We start from the raw sequence: 26,318 nt of genomic DNA on the forward strand, positions 1-26,318 counted from the left end.
TAGTACTTCAGTGGCATGCAATTGCCATCATACCCGATACCTGTTTACGACCAGGTTTCGTGTCCATCAGACAGCAGTCTTGATCGTATTCCATGAACAATGTACCCCATTATCATGGGCTGCCAGGCTGCTTGATTGGGATGTAGTCATGTCTTTGGAAATATGCAATTCCACTCCCGGTCCTCTCTACACAGAGCTTCCCCTCAGGCAGTCAGAGCCCTGTGTTTAAGTTGTTGATCTTGTGTCCATTTTGAGGACGTCTCTTGACTGTTTGGAGAACTAAAGCCATGGTTTCACTGGATACCTTTGCTCAATGTTAACCATTGAGAAAACATAGATTGGTTGTTTGGTGAGCTGCCTCTTTAAATATCAATGGAATCATTGAGTGCATTTTTGACTTTTCTAACAATCTATCTCTCATTCACTGTTGCCAGGCCCCAACACTTGTACTATTTGTTTACATAATCCCAGATTCACACTCAGACTAGTCAGTCATAACTTCACCTCCCTACCTCACTCAAACTCAGCCAGATATTCACCGCTCTCCTCCTTAGAGGACCCTTACAGAAACACAAGGGCATGACAAACACTCCACAACAAAAGACCGATATTGTATATTGGAGATAAAGGTGTGAGTGCCAACACACTCCCAATCCTGACACAAGCGTTTCAAACTATGACATTCCAGTCCCATACAAAGGGCATGTGAACCAGTCACATGTAACATGGAAACCAAGTCTGACATAATATAAACTTTGGCCAGCAAAAGCACCCTTACTAAATTAACCCTCCCAATATCCGAAATGGGTAGATTGCTGCTAAAGGGCCTGGGCTTCCTTTAGGACCAGGGGCTAGTCCTAAATAAGAAGCAACAGCCACAGGGTAAAGATACTAAAGTGAAATATACACCATCTATGGCGGTAACTAGAAATGTGGGTTCACAAATAAACAAAAACAAAGTAACGCACACTTCTGAAGATGTGATTGCTAAATCCCATTGAGAGTGGCGTCTCGCCTTCTTACCTGTCCCCACACAACGTTCCTAAAAATCAGTTTACCATTTGCTTGTGGAAAACTGGTTGCCATCGACATTTATTCTCAGAGGGTGGCTATACCAGTTTGTTTACTGGCTCTGATATAATTCTATTCCAGGAGACTTGGTTGATGGGTGATGTTGTTTTTGATGGCTATCTTAGTGTGTACGAAATGGCCAGAAAAGGTGAGAAGGGCCATCCATATGATGGTATACTGACCTTGTGTTCAACCTCCCCTGTGGCTCGGGCTACAGAGATATTTAAAGATAACCCCACCTTTTTGGTGATTGATGTTGAATTCTATGAAGGGTAGCATTTATTGGTGTTAAATATATATCATCCCCCAGGGGGTTGAACAGACTGAACAGACTGAAATGGCAATTTATAAATGTATCACCTCCGACACCATGAAACATCAGGACACAGATTTTATATTCGAGGGTGGCTTTAACTCCCCTTTATTAATTATCCAGTTGATGACAGTGGTGGAGTGATGATATTGGTAAAAGATCTGAAGCGTCTCAAATCAAGCCATTCGTTTCTGGTCAACATTTTCTTTTGACCTGGGTCTTCACATGTTCATTGGCTGTACAAATGGTGATATTACAGCATCTAAGACTTGGTGTAATGGTGCTTCCGAATCGATAATTGACTTTTTATGGAAATATTGCTTTGTTTAATAAGGTTCAGAATATGTCAGTTCGTTTTTCTCTATTTAGTGACCATGGGCTTTTGAAAGTGAACATAAGAAGCTTATCCATTAAAACTCCAGAGCCAAACAGAGTGTGTGAAATTGGAATAAATAATGCCCGGAACAGAATTGTATGCTCAAATAGAAACATCGAGGCTATCACGAAATATATGGGCAATTTGGATGGAGTATATCATAATTATATCTCCCCTAATCCTATTATAGAATGGATTAGCTAGATCACCAATCGTTTTTAAGTAGAGTGCATGGTACAATACTGCGGTAGGATAATAAGCATAGCTATAAATATGATAAGGTGTTAACCCAAAAGAAAACAAATATGGGACAGGAGATAAGAAAGGTGAAAACCTATGTATAGATAACCAGAAAAAATATGAGGAAATTAGGACATTTAAGAATAGATATAATTCCTGGTTGAAATTGTACCGCCTTTCATGTCGAAGTGTAAGCTGGAGAGACTTATACGAGGTAGTTTTCAAGCATGATATTAAACACATCTGGCGCTTATTTAATAGTCAATGCTCTGAGACATCTTCTGATACGACGAACTCAATTGTGAGTAAAACCAGGGAATTATACCTAGACGAAAATATTGCTGCAAAAAATCCTGTTAGTTCGCTGCCGCTCCGTGTCCTCTGAACTTGTGTTTTGAAAGGGATGATTTGATAGATATTATTAGCAGATTAAAAAATTCCAGAGCTCCTGGTCCTGACGGCATTACCAATTTTGTTGTGCGTGCCAACCCGGAGTTCTGGGCTGGCATCCTACTTACTGGGCCTCATTATGGGTTTGGCAGTAGCCTTGCCTGTAACACAGACACGGCTGCCGCCAAACCTGTGATTTTACCGGCACCCGCGAATGGGCAATTACCGGGTCATGCCGAGTTTGGCGGACCCGGTAATTGCCCATTCGCGGGTGCCGGTAATGAGGGCCTCCCCATCCCCGTTCGGCCCCATAGGGCTGAATGGGAATGGGGAGCTCGGATGTACCGGCACCGTTCATAACGGTGACAACGGTGCCGGTAAGCTTACCAGCACCGTTGTCACCGTACCACCAGGGTCGTAATGAGGCCCACTCTCTTTAATCAAATAGTGGAGTGCAGACAAATTCCCGACTCATGGAGGGTGTCTCATTTCATCCCTATCTTTAAACGTGCCAAAAATGATGACCCTGTAAACTATAGGATCCTTTCATTACTATGTGGTCCTAGCAACATTTTGCCAAGTTTCATATATTGAAAATTGAAAAATGGATTGAGGAAAGGCACATTTTAACATTTAGGAAGGGTATAATCTGCTAATTATAACATCTGTATTCTTAACTCACTTATAAGACAAGCCAGAGGCAAAGGAGCCACATCACTATATATTCTATGACTTTGCCTCTGCATTTGACACAATTGACCCCTCCCTATTATGGGATAAATTGAAGCAATTGAAAATTCCAAGCAACCTACTTAGGGCCTGTCAATTACTGCATGACAATAACATGGCACATGTGAAACATAATGGAAATGGTGAACTATCTGATGCAATAATTGCCTGGGGGCATCAAACAGAGGTGCATATTGGCCCCAGTTTTAGTTATCTTGTATATGTCAGATGTGGAAGATTTCTTAACTAATAACCAGAACTTCCCACCAAAGCTGGGTAATCTAGGAGTTCTATATCTAACATATGCTGACCACCTGGCCATTTTTGATTTCACCTATATTGGACTATGCAGATGTATGAGCCATGGTAAAGATACGAATGGCAGAGAAAGTATTGGCACATCAGGAGGGATCTTTTATTGTGTGTGTAATTATAATATTTATGTTATGGGGTAGAAATGCACCCAAAAGACCAAATGGGTCTAAAGAAACGTCACAGTAAAGCAATTGCAATAATGCTGGCATAAAGAATTTTGCGAATAACAGTGTTGGATATAGTTTGATTGGAATTATATCACTACATCATCAAAGGTTAATAACAAGTATATCCTATGTACTGGAAACCCCCTATGTGAATCATGACTTGTGGGCCAGTCTTCAGGGCTGCATTTGGCGCTGTGTCCTAGGTCTGCTGAAGGGAATTCCTATTCTGGCTATCAGAATTGAGCCGAGCCTTGCTTCTCTGAGCACTATTATCAATGTTAACTGAGGTAATCTATATCTAAAAATAATGTGCAATGAATCCCAGTCAATACTAGGTTTGTTAAGGTTAGAGCTGATTAGGGGCTCTAGCAGATCTTTAGCCGAGTTTCATGCTAAGAATGAGGATTTGTTCTCTAAACTGGTATAGTGCCCGGATTGGTCAGAGGGTTAGGGCAATTTGTTAAGAAAATTTTAATCTAAAGCACTGAAATGGAACTGGGCCTGCTATCATGATCATATAGGAGCATTATCATCATTAAGCACTTACACCAAGCTATACTTTGCATATCGCAAGGCAGAACAATATATATATCAATTTCTTTGTCGACTGCTAGGCGTTTATTTATATTAATGCGCCTAAACAAATTACAGGTAATGCAAGTCAAAGGGGTGTAGCTGAATCTACCAGCTGAAGAGCGCAACTGTCACCTATAAAAAGGAGACACATACTCACCTCATGTAGCAGCATGATTAAGATTTATGTAAAATAATTACATGCATCTTGCCGATAGCTTGCTGGATTACACAGTGGACATTTTCTGCTGAACTGTCTTTCTGACTGTACTATGTCCAGGTCACTAGCCTTAGTTAGGGTATGGCAGGAATTAGAATATGAACTCTCAAGGGGGAATGACACGCTGTGTCCAGATGAATGATGCCTTGGTTAAATATTTATATAATCAGAAGATTGGTTAAGATGTGATCTACAGACTCAATTGATGTTTGGTCATCAGAGTCTGTTCCAAAGAGCCAACTTGGAGAATACTGATACTGTGGGTTATTTAAGAAATAAGCCCAGAGCAAGGGGGGCATTACCACTTCAGGTAATGCCCAGGGACATTACGTGAAGTGGTAATGACCCCCTGTGAGGGGCTTATTGCTATTAGTACTCTGGCCCATAAGACCGGGATACTAAAAGCATTTCTTTTTTTTAATAGAGAAAAAGAAAAGAAAAGAAAAGGACTCTGGGGAAGGGAAAACAAAGTCTGTTTTCTCTTTCCATGGTGGCCATTGAAAACAATAAAAAAAAGTAAACAAACAAAATGGCCACCGTAGAAAGGGAGAAGGGAGTACAGATAGTCCCTTCTATTTTTCCATGGCAGCCATTCAAAAAATAGGAAAAGAAGTAAACAAAAGTGTGTCCACCATGTGTAGTACCTTCTTCCTTTTCATGGCGGTGTGCCGCAGCTCGAGAGCGGACGCGCTGGAGACAGAAGTGTTTCCAGCGCATCTGCTCTCGATGAGGAGCAAAAAAAGAAGGTAAGTAGAGGAAAGGCGGTGGGGGGAAGAGAAATCTGTGGAGGGGGTTGGGGAGCACAGGAGCACTTACCTCATTCCCCGCTGGGGGAAGATGGCAGCCTCCAGTGGTGAGGCAGCTCGGAGCGGGGGATTACCGAAGGTAATTCCCCCATTCCGAGCCTCCTCATTGGCTGAGAGGCCGCTACACCCCCCTCACTGGGTACTTATAGGAAATATACAATGTTTTCAGAGATGTATTTATCTTTTCCTTATCTACTCTATGGTACTGTATTGTTGGATGTTTATTAACTGAATATCTTAATCTGTGTATATGAATATGTAATTTTGTTGTCATTTTAATAATGGTTTTAGTTGTTATTTTTCCTTTTTATCTTTCTTGATTTTTGTAATAAAATGATTTTGTTATTTGAGAAAAGTTCGGAATGAACTATATATAACACAATAAAAAACATGGCAAAATCATATATAAGTGAACAGTTTTAAAATATGCAATATAGCATAGCACAAAATATCTTGCAGTTATGTAAGTGGACTTGTATAGCGTCATCTGGCACTATTGGTGACCTTGCTGCGCGTGGCTCTGTAATAGAAAGTTCCATAGAAGAAAGCAGCCTACACAGAATTTTACTTATTGTGTGAACTAACGGTTGGCTTGTAATATGACTGATATTACAGAGCCACGCGTTAGTTCATGCAATACATACAGTTCTGTGTAGGCTGCTTCCTTCTATTGAACTTTCTAACTATACCAGATGTTTTTAAAGCCCAAGCTTTGAGACTAGTGTTCACACATAATAAGAAAATAAAGTCTGGTATGCGTTTATTAAAGTGAGAATTCTTTAAGATTAGAGAGTGGTTTGAGCCCCAATATCTCTGTACGCTGGACAAAAAAGCAGCATATGAAGGCAGGATTCTAATCTATCTAGACCAAAAGGTCAATTAGGTGGCACAACAATATTTACTATTTACTTAAAGCATTTACAATGCAACTTTGTTATTAAAATACAGTCTTTAAGACAGGCGGAAAATAAAAGACATGCTTGCATGCAATCAACAATTTGGAGTTGTTTCACCAAATTATTAGTTACTAAAGAGCCCTCAGTGGCCAGTCTCCTAACATTTAGATCAGACTTCATCATACCCAAAAAGGATTCAATCACTCTGTCATCTAAAAGCAGTACATTTTCCCAGTCCCTTAAATGAAGCAACATTTCCAATTCTTTCCATATGCTTATATACTAGGGAATAAGGCTCTGGGTTATTCCGGAGATATGTAGGACTTGTGTAAGAACAGCTTTAAGGTTTGATATTACTTTAAAAATAAAGGAGGGAAGGAGCTATATTCGGACAAATTGGTCACAGTTCCCTCTCTACATCAAGGGTCTGGGCCCTGCTGAAGGTAGCATGACCAAAATATTTTTGAATAAATTGTTCTCTAAAAATAATAATGTGGTTACAGTATCACTACCATATAGGGCAGCAACATACAATGCAATTGCTTAGGACATGCTTTCTCTAGCTTCAAAACTGAATCTATTGGTTGCGCTTTAAACTTCTTGCAAATGCCCGAAATACTAGCAATTGCCTGCAGCTTCTTAGTTGCTGTATTCTTAATGTGCACATTTAGGTTTTCTGAAAACATTATCCCTATATGATCAAACTCAGGAACAGTAAGTATTATCAATTTTCATTTTTAAATAGAAAGGGTGGTATTGTTTATCCCCAGAGCCAAATGATACATTTGTTTGGGTTAACTTTTAAATCCAGAACAATGGCAAAAAGTGTGTTAACTCGTAATCAGGTTTTTCAGAGCACTGGGTGCCCAGGCGATAAGAACAGAATGATCAGCATACAGTAATATTGTTGCTGTGTCTGGTGAACTCTAGGAAAATGTAAGTCTTGATTTATGAGAGATTCTCATATATCCTATTTGTGTATACATGAAATAATAAAGGCGCCAAGACACAACCCTGTCTCATGCCACATATTACTGGAAAACCTCTTGTTTAAAGGCCTTGTCTGCCATACCTAATGGCAACATAGTTTAACTTGTGTGAAGAGACGAGTATAGACAGAAACCCATAATGGATATCCATAGAAGTAGAGTGCTCCACTGCGTTCTTCTGTTAACAGAGTCAAAAGCTGTGCTGACGTCTATAAAGGCCACACATATTGGCTCCTTCTTAATAAAAAGAAATGTGATTGAAATGAGATATACGTTATTACTTTGGTGCTCCTCAAACTCCTCAACCACCTATCTAGTAGGGTCACCCAGGACTCTTTGAATACCTGAGGAACTTCTCCAGAGATTCCATGTGGCGCTCCTGCTTTGCACGAAGGCAAGCAATGAATATCCTGTTGGATCTCTGTAGTATCAAATGGCTGAGCTAAGAATGCCATCTGTTCTTAAGACAAGGACAGAAGCTTAAGTTGATTTAAATAACTTTGAAATTTGACTGCATCTTGGGTAGATTGAAGATGTACATTTAAATGTCAACAAAAAGTTTCCTGACCTAACATTTTCATATTTAACACCTAGTCCCTGTCTGGCCTTTTAATACAGTGAACCTGTCTTTCCTGAGTTGGGTCTTTAACCCGTAGAGTGTGAACCGTGCCCAAGCTTCTCTCACCAATTCCATCCAATGCCTATATGATTGCTTCGAGACTGTGTCCTCCTTAATTGCCCCAATAGCCACTCTGTCCAAAACCAAATCTTGCTATTATCCCACATGGGGCAAGCAAAGACTTTCTGAAGCGCCTCTGGGTGTTAACATTGTAACATCTTCAGCCTTGTCTCCCTAGTTTTCAATTCACTCTTTTGGATATCATGCAGCTCTCTACCATGGGAGCCAACCAAACCCCAAAAGCAACTCTACATGGCATCCCATATTTTATTTATTTTATTTGTTTTATTTGTACTATACAGCAATTTGCTGAGCCCAAAAATAATGTCCCCAAATGAGAGAGTATGGACACATTTACAAATGTCAGCTTATTTCAGTGGTCTTCAAACTTTTTTAGCCTGGGCCCCGCCTGGGCAGAGTTTGGGCCGTCCGGGCTCCCCCAAAAGTGCCAGATGGACAGTATGTAGAAATCGCTATGAACTTTTGCGTGCCGTCACTGCACCCTACTCCCAGTACAGACCCTGGGCTCTCCCCACCCTACTCCCACCACTATCCCAGTGCTGCCGCCCATCCTGCTCCCACCACAGTCGCATAACACAAGCAGACACACATCCATACACATTTAAATAAAAAATAAATCACCATAAACTTACCTTCTGCAGAGGCCTGCACTTGGTTGCTAAAATGCCCCGCTCCAGATTGCTCTGCCCGTATGTGCAAGGAGGCGCAGGAGCACCCCCTCGCACATACATGCATGCAGTGCCCCAGCCAGCTTTTCCAATGAACTATGCAAGGCTGGTGAAGCAAAACACCCCCAGCGTTGCATGGCTCAGTGATCATGTGCAGCTGGGGAAATGAACTGTCAAAGGCAAACAGTGTTTCCCTTTGACAGTTCAGCCAGCTCATGAGCACTCCCTCAGATGGAAAAAACAGCTGAGGGAGTGTTCAGTGTTTCACTGGGCTGGCTCCTCAGCTCCTCCATAGTGGGTGAGGTGGACAGTGGGTGGACGCCCCTCACCCATTATGGATGAGCCGGCAGGCTTGGACTGGCCTATTGGGAAATAGGGCGATGACCGTACTAAATATGAAAAATGTTAGTGTAGGCCAGTCAAAATGGCCCACTTTTTTGGCCAATGTGGGCCAGTTTGAGGAGTTACTTCACTATGCAGCTAGTAGTTTTGACCATTGTTGCTGAATAAATATTCTTTAAATATCACAGTTTGTTTACATTTGAACAAAACATAACCCCTTCGGTACTATTCAAACTGAATATCCATTTGCAACTGCTAGCCATTTTTTCATTGGTGCCTAAGACCATTTTATGGTCCAGTCTGACCATGTGAGCTGCCCTTCCCATTTCCTACTGTCTAAAAAATGTTTTTTTACATTTCATGCTGGGCTCTGGGGCCCCCCTGGAATGCGGCAGCGCCCCCCCTGGTGGGGGCGCAGCCCACAGTTTGAAGACCTCTAGCTTACTTTGATAATTTATGGTCAGATGACAAATCCGTCCCATGATTTCCTTTAGCGTTCAACCGCAAAACGATCTGAATGGGTGCAGAGTCAGATACAAATAAATTCTAAATGTTGCAAAAACATTTTTGCTATCCGTACTCTCTTTGAATTAAAAAAATATATACTTTGAGATAGGCCATGTTGATAAGAAATACAAATAATTCATTGCACCCAGTTGCAACACTCGCCAGGTTCTATCTAGACCTTCCATTGGTTATTGAAGGCTCACCAAGTGACTTGGGTGACAAATCCTAAGTTCAAAGATGTACTATTAGGGCAGGGCTCTACTGTTGGAGTTGTATATTTTCTTCAGCTTGTTATGCGCTTATACAATAGGAAAATACTGTTTCAAAGCGCCCGAAGGGCAGGGGAGTCAGCAGGGGTGGGTAACATACTTAAAACCCAATATTTAATACAGTAATACATTCAAATACATAAACACACAAAATTAAAGAGCAGTGGGGGGAAAGGAAAAGAGGACAAACCTATTATGCCTTTTGAGTATTCGGAACGTACAAGTGCAGCAAGGAAGAGGGCAGAGTGGATAAGTGCTGGGGAGTCTGAGCTCCAGGGTGAGCCACAGATGGAGTGCTGGGAACGTTGAGTGCTACAAGGCCTGGAAGCACGAGAGGTGTAAGTGCGATTCTTCAGGGCAGAGGGTGTAAGTGCAAGTGCAGTGGAAGACATGAACTGGGCCAATAGGGTGTGGGAGGCCAGGACCCCGAGGATACATAAGGGCCCAGATACCAGTCACAGCAACTGTGGTACTATCAGAGGATAGAAGAAGGGAAGGAGGAGGTAAAGAGGAAGGTCTTAAAGTGCTTCTGGAGTTTAAGAAGAACCTGCTCAAGGTGCAGCGGGAGGGGGAGGCTGTTCCATAGGACGGAGCCGGCTGAGGAGAGTGAACGACCCCCTACCCTCTGTTTAGCAAAACGCTTTACACACAGATACTTGGTGCCAGAGGAGTGTAGTGGTCTAGAGGGAGAGTATTTAGTAAGATGAAGTTGAAGATAGTGTGATCCCTGGGCCCAGACAGCCTTGTGGATGATGCGGAGGGATTTGAATGTAATCCGTGCAGCAACCGGTAGCCAGTTAAGACTTTTTAGTGTAGGAGAGATGCAATCCCTGGGCTCAAAGCCAAGATTAAGCCTTGCTGCCCTATTCTGGATTAGCTGGAGGGGTCACAGAGTGGACGATGGAAGATTCAAGAGGAGGCTATTACAATAGTCAGGCCTAGAGAGAACCAGGGCTTGGGTCACATTGAGCCTCGGGGGGAAAGTGAGAAAACGGAAAATTCCTTTGAGAAGGAAGAGCTGAAAGTGGGACTTCTTGGCAATATCCTGAGTGTGAGGGCGGGAGGAGAGGAGTCGAAGATGACTCCAAGGTTTCTGGCTTCAGAAGAGTGCGCAGGGGAAGAGCCCAATGAGGAAGGCCAGAGTGAGGGGAAGAAGGAGGGAGCACAGGTCCTGATGGGAAGGATCTCAGTTTTACAGGCGTTGAGGCAGAGATCATTGGAGGTGCACCAGGACTGGATGGCAGCTAGCCAGGCAGGGATGATGGAAGGTGCAAGACAGTCAGCAAGGAGTTTGAAAAAGATCTGTGTGTCATCTGTGTAACACTGGTAGTTGGAAGAGAAGGAGGAGATGAGGTGTTCAAGCAGAGCAAGTTACATGTTAAAGAGCCATGGGGAGAGGATAGAGCCCTGGAGGACACCAAAGGTGGAAAGGGAAGTGGGTGAGGAGATGGTGCCCAGTATGACTTGGGAAGAGCGGTCAGTAAGGAAAGATGACAGCCAGTCCAGTGCCCGTTCCGATATACCAAGGGTATTATGGGGCCTTTGTATGAGAATGGAGTGGTTGACTTTGTCAAAGGCAGAGGAGAGCTTGAGAAGGATAAGGACAGCTGGGGAGTTGGAGTCCAGAGATGCAAGTAGTTCTTCACAGGTGTTCAGAAGACCAGTTTCCGTGCCTCTGGATGCTCGGAATCCAGATTGCTGGCCGTGGAGACCACCAACAAGCAACAAGTTCAGCCAATGTTATGCTTGATGGTCCTGGGTGAGCAGGTGGACACCTACTTAGAGGGGACCTTCATGGAGCGGACAGCTTTGGTAGCTTCTTCAGGTGTGATGGGTGAAGGTGGAAGTGGGACAGAGGGGGGTTAGAGGAGAGGGGGTGTGGGAGGGGTTGTGAGGGTGTGTAGCAAGGGAGGTCAGGATTTTGACAGTAAAGTGTGAGGCTAGTGCATTGCAGAGGGCCTGGGAGGGAGCGGGGGAGGGGGAGACTGAGGAGGGGTTGGCTAGTTCCCTGCAGATCTTGAAAAGTTCAGCCGTGTTATTTGATGCATCGGAAACCCGTGCCTGTATGTGGGCTCTTTTCCTGGCACGGATAGCAAATCTGTATTGCCTTTGAAGCAGGCGGCAGGCCAGTTTGTCAGAGGATGAGCCTGAGGTTTGCCACTTCCATTCTGCTGCCATGCAATTAGGGCCTCGAGATCGGAGTTGTACCAGGTGTTACGCTTAGGGGCAGGTTTCAAGCGGATCCTCATGACTGGGCAAGAATGTCAAGAGTGTTTGTAATGGCAAGGTGGAGGTTGCTGAGGGCAGAATCAGAGGTGGAGTCAGATATTGGGGATTGAGGATGAAGGTGGAGGCGAAGGCAGCCGCGGACACTCGTTTCATTGGGAGGATGTTAGCAAACGAGGATGGTGGAGCTTTCGTGGGGATGGTCAGGGGGCCAAGGGGACCCAGGTGGGAGGAGAGGAGAGAGTGGTCTGACCAGGAGAGAAGGTTGACTAGTGGGTGGGAGAGAGAGGGTGGTCAGAGTGTATATGGGCATTCAGAGTGTGACCAGGTGAGTGGGTTGGCCCAGAGGGGTGAAGGGAGAGGGAAAGCGAGTTGCAGAGGTCAGTGAAGAGAATGACTGCAGTGCCTGGGGAGTCCAGTTGGATCTTGAAGTCACCCAGTAGAAGGAGGTTGGAGGAAGATGAAAGTAAGGAAGAGCAAAAGTCAGCCCATTCTGCGAGGAACAGGGTCGTGGCACCTGGAGGCCGCTAGATAGTGGCAATGGTCAGGGTGGAGATGGGAGAGATGACCAACTTGCAAACCAGGCTTTCAAAGGAAGAGTAGAGCTGGGTAGATAAGATGGAAGCAGGAACCCACTCAGGGAAGATTAAGGCAACCTGCCCCCCGCCCGAGCAGTGAGGTCAGGGCTTGGAGATGCTCTTGAAGCCGTCAGGGAGGAGTCAAAAGCAGTGACTGAGCTGGCATTGACCGAAGTCTCAGTAAGAGCGAGAATGTCACGGTCAATGAAAGAGACAGATGTCGGCAGTGTGTTTGCTGGCTGAGCGGGCGTTAAGAGTTAAACTAATGTTGACACCAAGAACTCCTAGCTAAATAGACTTTCAGTTAGGTTAATTACCCAAATTTGTACTTAGAGTGATTTAAAATAGATTGTTTGTGATTTTCTTGGTTCGGGGGAGAAAACTACAAACTTAGCATATAGGGTGTGAACCAATGAAAACAAGACAAAAGTTCCTTGTTCGGGAACTCGCATCCCCTGCACACTGTCTAAGGCTTAGAAGAAAGTCAAACTTTTAAATGTGGCTAAGATGGGTGCCAAGTAAAAGGTACTGATTTAACTACTTGACAATTTAAACCAGCATTGAATGCAATAATGTAAATCTTCATTTTGACAATCAATGGTTTGTTGAAAACTATGCAATAAGTAGTTCAAATGACCATTCATTAGTTCAAAGAATACAGAAATGTATTATACAAGTGGCCCAACGTGCTTCAAGTACAACTCTTCATCAGGGGTGAGAAATCGCAATTTTATCTACAAAAAAGTCTAAACAAAACTTGAAAAGTCTAATGTTAATACCAATACATTATCAATTGATGATAAATATGAACATTGTTGCTTCGGAAAACATTTCTCATTAAGATTCACGAAAGTCCAAATCTATACTTGGTAAAGTTAGTAAGGTCCTAGATCATCTATAGAATTTTAAGGTACTTTGTCCTTGTTGCTTAGGCTTTTCCGCTCTGATGAGTCCATCTTTAAGGTTTTAGCCCCTTTTGTAGGCCAGCATGGGTGGTTCAGGGAATAAACGATTTAGGTTAGGATCAGATTTAATTATGTCCCAATTCTTATGGATAATTCGCTTAATCTGGTGACTCTGGCTAGAGTATTTGAGCGAATGAATTAATCTCCTGTTCTCCTTTCTTGTGTTACCTTTCAGCAGTTCCTCATGCTTGAGTGGTTCAGTTCTTACAATAGCCTTATTTAGTATGTTATCTGGAAAACCTCTCATTGTAAATCTTGATTTCATGTCATCATACTATTTTTGTAACCTGGCAGAGTCTGAGGTTATTCTCTTAAATCTTACAGTTGACTATATGGAAGATTTTCATTAAGATTTTTAGGGTGAAAACTACTGAAGTGTAAGGTACTGTTTACGTCAGTTGGTTTTCTATAGATGTTGGTTGAGAAATTGGTTCTAGTTAGTTCAATGTTAACATCCAAAAAGTGTATTGATTGTTTCCCAATTTCAATTGTGAATTAAATCCTCTCATTGCATCCATTAAGATAGTCAAAAAAGTTAAGGTATTCCTCCTCTGTTCCTGCCCAGATACCAAAAATGTTGTTTATGTATCTTTCCAACATTTGATCTTATTGTTTCAGGGTTGTTTCTCCAAGACATGGGTATGTTCAAAGAAATACATAAATATATTTGCATATGATGGTGCTACTGAGGAGCCCATTGAAGAGCCGGCTGGTGTCCAGTCAAAGGACTGAAAACAAAAGGATCGAATACAATAGGGTTGGGTCAAAAGGACCGAAAAAAAAGGTTTAATGCCTTTTTTTAAATGTATATTTTTTGGGGGGTTTCCGTATAGGAAAAAAAACAGGGTTTTTACACCAAAAACAGGGTTATGGGGGGCGACCCACCAACAAAAAAAATTTGACCTTTTTGTTTTTGGGCCTTTTGACTCGACCCTATTGCGTTTAGATACTTTGTATTCGATCCTTTGACCTATAACCGTGGCGGCTATCTAGAGATAGAATTGTCCATTAAACCTTGAAATAGTTGTTGTATAATAATTGCAAAAACTTTATGAAATACTCTATAATCATGTCTTAATAGAAACCATTCAAAGGCTTCAATTCCCTCATTATGGGGAATGGATGTATAGAGGCTAGTCACATCCATTGTGAATAGCAGTAGATTTGGTTCCTCAATATTGAATGTGTCTAAAATGTGTAGGAAATGAGTCGTATCTTCAAGATAGGTAGGGGCGGCCTGTACTAATGGTTGAAGTGCAGTTTCTAGATAGACTGCCAACGGTTGGAAAACACTTTCTGTCCCTGCCACGATCAGTCTAAATGGTGGGTCCATGCTGTTTTTATGTATTTTCAGCAATGCGTAAAATACAGGTGTAACTGGGAATTTTTTGATTAAGAACTCACTGTTTTTTTTCGGAAATCCAATCCATCTCGAATGATTTGCCAATTGTTTCCTTGATGATTTCCTTGATGGAAATCACAGGGTCATTGTCTAACATTAGATATGTTCTTGGGTCTGCCAGTAGTTTGATACAACCATTATTGTAAAGGGTGATGTCCATAAGTACCAAGGCACCCCCTTTGTCCGCTTGTTTCATCGTTATGGTATTGTCTTCCGCTAATTCTTTAATGATTTTCGTTGATGTTTCCTGATATTGCTTTTGTGCGGTGTATCATATTTCAGACGTTTTAAATCTCTTGTGGTTTTTAATTTAAACATGTTGATCAGAGGATGATGTATTTGTGGATGAAAAGAACTTTTGTTCTTCATCTCGAGTTATTCCAGTGTTTCAGACTAGCATGTTGTGTCGGCCAAACTGTCAAAAAATAATTTCAACTCCATTTTTCTGATCAATTTAAAGAGGTTAATCTCTTCTTCTAATAAGGTGGTATTATTCGTTCGAATAAATTAAATATCAAGATTCAGTGTGTCCATTTGGGTTTTTGACAATTGTTTAGATGAAATATTCAACACTATTGGTTGTCTTATTTGTTCTTCTGTCACGTTTGTTTTTTTCCCCTCTTCGGGTCTTCCTTCGCCTAAAAAAGTTCTGTCACGTTTGTTTTTTTCCCCTCTTCGGGTCTTCCTTCGCCTAAAAAAGGTAATTGCCTGGTTGTTGTCTTCAGTGAGGTACTTGGTTTTTCTGTCAAAATATCCTCAGTAGGAGGAATCACTGGAATAGTGATGATGGTTGTGATGTTATTTTCTGTCTCGCCACTGTGATGTCACTACTATCCGAATTGTTTTTGGTTGGAGGCTGTCTCCCTGGTCTGGGTGGTGCTGGTCTGGCGTTTCCGTAAAATTCCTGCCACGTATAGACAATATCACGGCCGTAGTCCAAAGTGTCCCTACGGAATTTCCGTATTTTACATTGCTTGATGTCTTTTTTGTAAGTATCCAGTTTCTGATTAGTTTCCTCTAGGATGGTCTTAAGGTCTGCCCCTGTTTTTAATTATGACATTTGTAGAGAGATGTTAGGATTGATGCTTGGGTTAAATGAATGGAGTGAGTCATTCAGCTTGGGTTAACTTCTTTACTAAGTTGACACAGAAGGTAAGTACAAATGGAGTAATTAAGTCAAGTATATAACAGGGAGAGACATCCACCGGCCCCCCTCATCATCCAAGTCCAGGCCCCAACTGACTTCGTGGAACACCCAGACACAGTTCATCCATAACATTCCACACCAACATTCCGTCAGGGGCTCATGCACACAGATCTATCAACCAGGAGGAAAAGTACAAACACAACACATCTTCCCCCTTTAGGAAATAAGGATAACAACAGAGGAGTAAGTAAGAGAACAATACTATAAAACTCTGTATAACAATCCAAGAAAGACATCTAACCCAGACCGTACTTTCATCACCAAAACTTCCATACCAAGCAATATGCTCAGAGCAAAGCTGCTAGCTCAACTTCACCAAACTTTAAACCAGCTCCTATAAACTAAACTCCAACTCATACACTCACCCAACTCCGTAGCGGGCCCACAACGGACATCAAACAACAGGGAACCAGCCCTCACTCACAAAACCAAACCAACAACTCGGACACCATACCATCATCATCCATAATCCCTTAACAAGGTGTGCAAGGACACCATAAGAAGTTAAACACCTCCAACCGTTTCCACCAACACAGGATACCAATTTCTACAAATAACAACATCAGCATATTTCACGCTCCCAAAGTAGCGTGAGCGGGACACACATCCCAATACACTAGGACAAATGTCGGAACCACTAATCCCAACACAACTCAGCAACAGTGTAAGAACCTCAAATCACCACAATGCACGTGGTGCAATTACACCAAATCACTGAAGTGCACCTAGTACGAAGGATACAAATTTCACCAAACTTGCACCTTTTTACCGGGACCACACATCCCATCACACACATCTGACCAAATGCACCTAGTGCGAAGGATACCAGTTCAACCAGAGCCAGAACCTTTAACTGGGACCATACATCCCACCGAAACACCAAATAGTCAGAATGTACCTAGTGCGAAGGATACCAGTTCAACCAGAACCAGAACCTTTTACCGGGACCATACATCCCACCAAAACACCAAATTGTCAGAATGCACCTAGTGTGAAGGATACCAGTTCAACCAGAACCAGAACCTTTTACCGGGACCATACATCCCACGAAACACCAAATTGTCAGAATGCACCTAGTGCGAAGGATACCAGTTCAACCAGAACTTGAACCTTTTACCAGGACCACAAATCCCACCAAAACACATAACTCACCAAATGCACCTAGTGCGAAGGACACTAGTTCACTAAGAATTTGAACCTTTTACCGGGACCACAAATCCCACCAAAACACATAGCTCACCAAATGCACCTAGTGCGAAGGACACTAGTTCAACCAGAACTGGAACATTTTACTGGGACTACAAATCCCACCCAGAATACATAACTCACCAAATGCACCTAGTGCGAAGGGCCAAAATTCCACCCAAGTAACCAAAATATTGTTACCACCACAACACAAACACTTCACTCACCACAAATCTCTTACCATACAAGCAAAGTTAAATTGAGCGTATAAAATGGTAAGCAGGAGTTCAACACTACTACCGAGTCCATATTCTTTACCCTACAAAGTCCTTTGTGTTTGATGAACCTGTGAATGAAAATGTGATTAACCAAAATTAATGAATGCCAAGCAAAGTTGTACCTTTAGTAGGTTTAATAAGTCTAAGGATGACGTGACAGCAGGCACTGCCTCAAGGAGCAGGCACCAACTGACACAAAAAGTAATGCTCTCAAAGAGCAACACTCTAAAAAGAACACATTACATCACAGTACAATAGAACTTCAATGAAGCAGATGTAAAACAGAATACATGTACATACTATGTTGGATCATAAGAAACTGATGCTTAATTCAAGTAATAAAACAACATTCTAACACATCTCCTCCCCCACAATGTTGAAATAATTCAAGATAATAATCTCTTAACCAGGAAGGTTTACTCCTCACTCTCTCTGAATTCACACTCCCATTGTTATCCTCCCATACTTTTTTGTTTGTACTTTTGTTTGCATTTAAGGTAAATGACAAATCCTCATCATCATCACCTTCAGTATTTACACCGTCCTCAACTGGACCATTGTTGTTGCATTTCACCAACCTTGACATGGACCAGCACTCACCTCCCTCCATGATTGCCACATTACCTCTCACTACGGAAATTCTTTTTGGCCCAATGAATTTGCTCTCAATACACTTAGGAGACAGTCTGGGGTTTTCACCCTCTCCATGTACTCATCTTGAGCCTCTCTTATCAGTGACATAATCGTAGTTGTTCCCAAGATCCTCGTCGCCAATGTTAGGATTGATGCTTGGGTTAAATGAATGGAGTGAGTCATTCAGCTTGGGTTAACTTCTTTACTAAGTTGACACAGAAGGTAAGTACAAATGGAGTAATTAAAACAAGTATATAACAGGGAGAGACATCCACCGGCCCCCTCATCATCCAAGTCCAGGCCCCAACTGACTTCGTGGAACACCCAGACACAGTTCATCCATAACATTCCACACCAACATTCCGTCAGGGGCTTATGAACACATATCTATCAACCAGGAGGAAAAGTACAAACACAACAAGAGACTTCTTCGATTTATTGGTTGATAGTAGGCAATGATTTGGCCAATTCTTTGATAGTAAGATCAGATCGAGTGAGGATTTATTCAAAATGTGTTCCTGTTGCTTTACAAAGTCTTGGTTTTCCTTACATAAGGGTGGATGTAAATATACTCGAAGGCCTCTAGGAATCCTTTTTTGTTTTATAATATTGAGCCAACGTTATTGTGTGTAGCTTCTGAGATATTTCCCTACGTATCATTCTTTCCAATTTTTGTATAAGTCGTTCAGGGTTATCATCACCTGTTGCCTCTTTGTCTCTATCCTTAATGAATGCCAACATTCTTGTGGCTTCTTCTTCAATGAATCCCAATGTAGTGGCTGCTTTGTCAGTTAATGTATTGATTTCTGAGAATTACATGTTATAGAATGGGTGCTAGTGTACTATCATATGCCAACCCAATTAAAGGAAACATACATACCAAACCAATGTGGACACCAAGCACTCCTAGCTAAATAGACTTTCAATAAGCTTAATTACCCAAAGTTGTACTTATAGTGATTTAAAATTGATTGTTAGTGATATTCTAGGTGTGGGGGAGAAAACTACAACCTTGGCATATAAGTTGTGAACCATCAAGACAAGACAAAAGTTCTGTGTTTGGGAACACACGTCCCCTGCACACTGTCTAAGGCTTAGAAGAAAGCCAAACTTTTAAAGGTGGTTAAGCTGGGTACCAAGTAAAAGGTTCTGACTTAACTACTTCACAATTTAAACCAGCATTGAATGCAATAATGTAAATCTTTTTTTGACAATCAATGGTTTGTTGAAAACAATCCAATAAGTAATGACCATTCAGTAGTTCAAAGAATACATAAATGTATTATACAAGTGGCCCAAAGCGTTTCGAGTACAACTCTTCATCAGGGGCGAGAAATCGCAATTTTATCTACAAAAAAGTCAAAACAAAACTCGATAGGTCTAATGTTAATACCAATACATTATCAATTGATGATATATATGAACATTGTTGCTTGGGAAAGCATTTCTCATTAAGATTCACGGAAGTCCATATCTATACTTGGTAAAGTTAGTAAGGTGCTAGATCATCTATAGAATTTTAACCAAGAGAAGTGTAAGGGCTTTAAAGTCGTCTGAGAGTTGAGGGCAGAACACATAAAGAAAAGGGTACAGACTATGGGCCTGATTACGTCTTTGGAGGCAGCCGTGGCGCTATTAGCGTCTGACCACACGTCCCTTGCGGTTCCCGCTAGGGGACCTCGGAATTGGGTGGTAAGTGATTAGCGGCACCGGTCTCCTTACCGGTGCCCGGTATCCCTTACCGCCCAACTTGTAATGACCCCCTATGTCCAAATGAATGTCAAGTCGAACAATTGTACTCTATACTCTGGAAAGGAGGCCTATGGAGGACACCAACTGATTAACTAGGAAGTCCCAGGCAGTGTAGGGACCACTATTCCTAAGAATGTTGCCCTGTGCGGTGAAGGGGTGGTACTCATAGCGGGGGAATGAATTCCTCATTTAACCCTTGTTCATACATGCCCAATCTGAAAATCCACCAGGTTTCTTCGATATGTAGGGTCCTTTGAATATTAAGGGTGTTTTTGGCTGTATCCAATATCCACCATTTCAAGTCATCTGGCATATGGTGGAGCTCCAAAAATGTGCTACTAGCGGCGTTGTGGTGGTTTTACAGCAGATTCTTGATCTATGTTCTGCAAAGCGATTATTTGCTTCTCACTTAGTCTGTCCTGCATATTGTAGTCCACAAGGGCACTCGATGCATTAAATTACCTTTGAAGTCTTACCATTTGTAAGACTTTTGAGGTACCAGGTTAATTCGCCCATTTCAAATGACAGGGACTTTTTTGTGAACCTGCAAACTGAGCAGGTGCCACAAGGATAATGGCCCTGAAGGGGGCAAAGGTCCCAGGGCAATTTGGCAGATCTAAATTCCTAGAATTTGGAGTGTACTAAATGGTCTTTTAGATTTTTAGCATGTTTCAAGGCAAATAATTGAATGTTCAATTACACAAGAGGCCAGCATTCTTTTACCAATTTCTTCAGAGCAAATGCATACATACTATGAGTAAGCATGCAAACCAACTTGTTAGAACTGGGTTTTTCTCCAGGAATCAAAAGGGGTTCCCTTGGTATATTGCAGGCCCTTTAGAGGGAGGGGGGAATCCACATGCCCTAAGCATCTCACTCAAGTTGTTGGCTTCTTGATAGCAGTCTTGTATCGTGGTTCCTGCAGAGTTGTAAGAAATGTCCATAGGCGATATTCTCTTTGATGCTTCTTGGATGAATGCCCGAGTAGTGTAGAAGGGCTTTCCGATCTGTAGATTTTTTACACAGGTAACAAACTAGTCTCCCTTCATGTTGCCTGAAAATGAGGTCTAGAACGTTGATTTGATCCCTGCTTGAAGTCACAGTAAATTGAATATTGGCATGCTGCATATTAATCCAGTCAAGAAACTCAAAAAGAATTTCAGATGGACCTGCCCAGCTAAATACAATGCCGTTGATGTAACGATGTTAGAGGAAAATTCTCGGCAGATGTGGATTGTGATCAGATAAAACGAGCCTCTGTTCAAACCATGCCATAAGAGGATGGCTAAACTGGGGGCAAAGGCTGCACCCATTGCTGTGCCTCTGGTTTGGACATAAAACTGATTGTTGAATTTGACTATCAGGCCTAGCGCATGCAGCAGCACTGCCATGTTGACACAGCGCTTACCATTTATCAATTTCTTCACTCCTACAGGCTAAAGACAACCCCAGCAGCACCTTCAATCAGACAAACCTTCTCTTTGCCACCAATGACCTGTTTGCGGCAGGCACAGAGACTACCTCCACAACACTACGCTGGGCACTGCTCTACATGGTCCTTTATCCAGATGTTCAGAGTAAGTGTTATTGTAGCATGCTGTGCATGTGGGATATGAAAGGGAGAAAGAATGGCAATGGCAATGTTTGAATTCACACTGACGTCTCCCCCACAGGAGGTGACCAGCAACAGCCTTCTATTTCAGAACACAGATTTTTAGCACTTTTTGTTGTCATAAATACTAAGCCTTGGTGAAAATATGTGGCAAAAAACCGAACTATCTGAATTGTGGCCCTTTTTCCTGCAACAGTGTTTCTGAATGTTTGTGGGTGATTCTAAAGGAGTGATAAGCTTGCTTGGTTCAGGATTAACAGTATTGATAGAGCTACATGGTCCAATTTCAGAATCAGTCTTGTGTAGGCAGAGGCAAAATGTTGCACAGCAGTTGGGAGAACATGTTTTAGTTAATGGAGAGGCAGGACATTGATTTAGTTGAAAAGAGGCAGAATATTAAAACACGCTTCAGTTGACAGAGAGGTAGAAAACTAAAATAGTATTTATTTGAGGGAGCAGTCGAACAGTAAAATAGGGTAGGCTAGGTACCTTGCATGACATAGACCCACATGCCATTGCTTGTCAGATTGAGGAGAAGAGAACTAAAGAACTGTGTGCAGGCAGCGGCAGGAAGGAGATTACATTATGTCATAGATGGCCTCAATAAAACGCCAACTCCCAAGGAGAGAACACAGGTTTTCATTTAGATTACAAAAGGGCTCTAAGAGCCGTCCTTCTCTACTTCATCTAGATATAGTGAGTCCCTCCCTAACCCAGGTGTTCCTTCTCCCCAGGTTACCTTTTTCCCTTATTATTGACTCCTACTGTCTCAATTATGAATGTCCTGGTAATGATGGCTTAAAGGCAAATGCCTTATATACATAACTCCCTCAGGGACCGCCTCCCTATTTTCTAGAACTAACCAAATGAGTAGGGTCTTCCAGACACTCCAGCTCCAGTCAGCTTTCTCCTCCTGAGCCCTTGTTCCTCTCCCTTTATCTCTCTGTCTCTCTCCATATCCTCCCACTCTCCTCCATACTACTCGCACCACCTTCTCTTCTCTCTTTCCCTTAAGCTCATCCTGCTCTTCTCTGATATTCCTCTGCCTACTATCTACCTCCACCTTCTGATCCTACTCCCTAGTGCTCTCTCTCTCATTCCTGAAAACCACAAAAACTCTCCCCTTTCTACACTACTACACCTCTTCATTCTCTACACAACTTCTACTCTTCTCTCTCAAGACCACTACTACTCTCCTCTCTCCATAGCACTAGAAGTCTTCCCTCTCCACACTACTAATACTCACCACTCTACTACTATTCTCCTATCACCTGTCACAGATTCCACAAGAACCACTACAAACCTCTAAGATAGTTCAAAGGCTTTTATTGAAATATCAATGGGCCCTATGGCCTCCCCTCTCTCTCTGTCATTGCACCTCCTCCCTAACCCAGATGTCCTTATCCTGGGGTTAGTAGATAGTAATTGTTTCACCCTCAGTATGCTAATGAGCAAAAGATAAAATGAGATGTGAACCTAAAGACCTTCGGCCTTATCTCACTAAACTCCCTTAGGGACTTCCTAGCTTTCCTTTTAGTGTGGCCAGTTGTTTGTAATCTAAAGGGGTATGAGATTTGTGGCTTGCAGACACCATGCTTGATCAGGTCTTTTCCTCTCATGCTCATTTTCTCCTCTCCCTCTCTATTCACTCTCTTCTACACTCCTTCTCCATGTTCAGCTGCCTCTGTTCTGGTCCACCTCTGTCCCTGTGATGTTTCTCGGACCCTCAAGGCCTCGACTCCACCCATTGATATTATTCCTCCTCTCTTCTCACTACTACTCCCTCCACCACACTACTCCAAACTACTACTACTCCTACCACACTACTGCTCTCTTCTGAACTCCACTACAACTCCCTCCTCTACTCCACTACAACTCCCTCCTCCACTCTACAACTCCCTCCTCCGCACTACTACTGCTCCACTCACCTCTAACTCAAGCACCCATCGTTCACTCATACACTCACTTCACATTCACTCCCAACTCTCCTTCTCTTAACAACACTTGCCACACTTTTACACACACTCACAATGTAGTATGCCTTTCACACACTAGCCAATACCTCGCCTTATCCAGAAATCACCTTCACACTCTGCTGCTTCTTGCTTTCTGCTACTGGTCTCTTTGTCTTCCACCTCTTCCTCCTCCTCTGACCTCAGCCAAATAACCCACACTTCCTGTTTTCTGTGGTCTTCTTTTAACCCCCGTCATTGTTTGGTTCTCTTTCCCTGGCCAATCTGAGCCTGTCTTCCCCACCTGCGATGTGTTGAAGGAAGCAAAGTTTACAAATAGCATGCTAAGACCTGCACACTTTGTCTGCGCGGGCCTGCCGCTGAACAGCAATGGCGGTGTGTGAGCTTGAATGTCCTTGTTTAGTCCCTGGTGGTCTAGGTTACTTAGTGGCAGGAGTGCATCCCCATCGCTACTACTTGGCAGAATTGCACAGCTTCTCTGTCTGCCACGCACGGCTGCTGTTCCTGCATTAATTTCTCACTCCTGGTCTTTATCTGCTGGCGGCAGAGCGCAGAACACTGGGGGGCTGTTTCCCGGTGCTCAGGTTCTAGTCTTTCTGTAGCTGGCATGTGGAGCTGGATAACGACTCCCTGTTTTCCCGTAATAATGGTTTGCCACTAGGAAAAACACAAAGATACTGGCAAGCATTGTGTGTATGGCATGAGGCAATGCTAGACTACCCAGAAACAAACTGGTATAGTTGGGGTAGAAAGTGGGGCCCTCTCAATGCCCACCATCAACCTGAGGGGTAGGACTGCTCTAGATTTCTCCTGGTGGGCCTTCCATCCCATGCTGAGAAGGGTACCAGTCCTCTCTTGACAAAGCTACGGTACTGGCCTTATCACACTACAGAATACTACTGCTCCCCCCCACCCTCTTCTCAATCATCCTCCTTTCACCCCTTCACTCACCCTTCACTCACTCCCTACTCTTCCACGACTCCTCCCAGTCGCCCACCTTTCACTGACAATTCCAATACAGTAACACTTTCTCTCACCAACCAATACCTCACATTCTCTGAAAATCGCCTTTGAACTCTTTCCACCATCCTGCCTCCTGCTGGTCTCCTGGTTTGCCATGTCCTTCACCCCAACAACACACACCTTGTTTCCTGTCCCTCCTTATATCCCCCCTCTTCTGACCCCATTGGTCTTCCCCTTCTGGTTCCCCTGTACAAACTTGCCCGCGCTCCCCCTGCCTGGGGTGCGGTGGGAATTGCAAACAATATAGGTTTCAAAAGAGGGTCTTAGTCCCTCATCCTCTCTCTTCTGGGTCTACCACGGATCAGCAATGGCAGACTGTTATCGCAACAGTTCCAGTGTCCAGCACCCTGTCTCTGCCATAAGTATCTAATTTGTCTCTGACCTTCCTCCCTGGTGTACGAATAGCTCTGGCTTCCACCCTCATATGCCTCCCACCCCAACCTCAGAGGAGTCCCCATCCCCTCTTAACAAGTTCAGTCTACTGACCACATGGCATCTGGGACTCCTGAGAGTAGTGCATTGCTGCCATCCAGGTGAATGAACAGATGTTCTGAAAGTTCTGGCAGTGATGAAAGACTTCTCTTTGCTGAGGAGTGCAAGGTGGTGCCATGCTGCCTGGGTCGTTTTGCTGATGTTTGTTTGTTTATTCATTTGTTATGCGCACCAGACCCGTAGGTAAGAGGGCGCAGCAGTATGAAGATTCGAAGCTTACATAGTTACAAATATACATTGAATATAGAAAAATATACACAAAAGTTATATAAGTACAGAGTATACAGAATGTGCAGATATATACAGAGATAATGTGGCCTTTGTGGTTAGAAGATTGAACATGAGCAGTGTGCAGAAATGCACCATGCTTAGTCAGGGCCTCCGTGTATTACTAAGGCACGCAGGTGAACAGGGACAACAGGCATGATCTATCAGGTCAGAGGCTAAGGGTCTGTGGCGATGATGTGTTTTATGTGTGTTTTGAATGAAAGGTCACAGTCCAGAGTAAAGCCAAAACGTTTTTTACTGGGTGAGAGTGTTGGCATGAATCCATTGAACATCATGTCAGTCAGTCAATTCTGTATTTTTGCATGCTTGGTGGGATTTCCTAGATGAATCGATTTGGCCTTTGAAGGGTTGTGCTTCAGAAAGGTACTTGATATCTAGGCTTGGATGGAGGACAGACGGTACTTGAGTCGATGGATTTTGTTGATGCAATTGATCTTTAAGTAAAGCTGATTGTAATATGCTTATTCGTCTATCTTGATGAAGGCGTTGGCGTTCAGTTACTTGAGCTTAAACACAGGACCAATCCTAGGCAGGCCAAGTAGGCCAGTAGAACTGGCCACTCCTCCTGTGGATGCGAACTCCCTGCAGGAAGCCAAACTCCCGTACCCTTTCCTACGCGGGCTTCACCCTGTGGTGGGAGGCAGGGATAGATAACTTGTAGAGGGTGTGGCCACAATGTATTATTGCGTGTGCTATTGCGTTACTTTATTTTATTCTTTTTTGTCATATATTTTGTGGGTTGTATTTAATATTCAGCCTTGATAAAGACCCTGTGAGGGTCGAAACAAGTGTTGGCTGAACACATAATAAATACACATCAGCACTATATGTACCACCAAATTCTTAATTTGTGTACTTCATTGTACTGTTTTGCAACCAGTGCAAGTTGGCATTGCTTCCTGTGTTCTATTATTTCTGAGATACCATTGGGATGTGCCTGGCTCGGCCACGCTACTTGCTGCCGGTCTTCTGTATTTATATTACCCAGTGAATTACAAATTGCTGTGCACAGGTGTACTCACCTTTCTTGTGCCCTACCCCTTACTCTCAGAGTTCTTCCAGAGGTTCCATGTAAAACTTGAAGATGACAGGGCACAGGATGGAGCCTTCTGGAATTCTGCAGGTAATTGGGT

At 42.9% G+C, this 26,318-nt stretch overlaps 1 protein-coding gene across 2 annotated transcripts in view; it reads left to right on the top strand.

Annotated features, from left to right (window-relative positions):
• Positions 1 to 26,318, top strand: part of LOC138581420 (cytochrome P450 2D15-like) — a 378,802-nt gene that overhangs the window by 316,893 nt on the left and 35,591 nt on the right. For both annotated transcript variants that reach the window (XM_069652735.1, XM_069652736.1), the window contains one exon: positions 21,233 to 21,374. In XM_069652735.1, coding sequence (XP_069508836.1) covers positions 21,233 to 21,374 — 142 coding nt within the window. The remainder of the gene's footprint in view (positions 1 to 21,232; positions 21,375 to 26,318) is intronic.

Source organism: Ambystoma mexicanum, chromosome 3p (assembly GCF_040938575.1).
Source record: "Ambystoma mexicanum isolate Mex_15411 chromosome 3p, UKY_AmexF1_1, whole genome shotgun sequence".
In the NCBI taxonomy this organism is placed as follows: Eukaryota; Metazoa; Chordata; class Amphibia; order Caudata; family Ambystomatidae; genus Ambystoma; species Ambystoma mexicanum.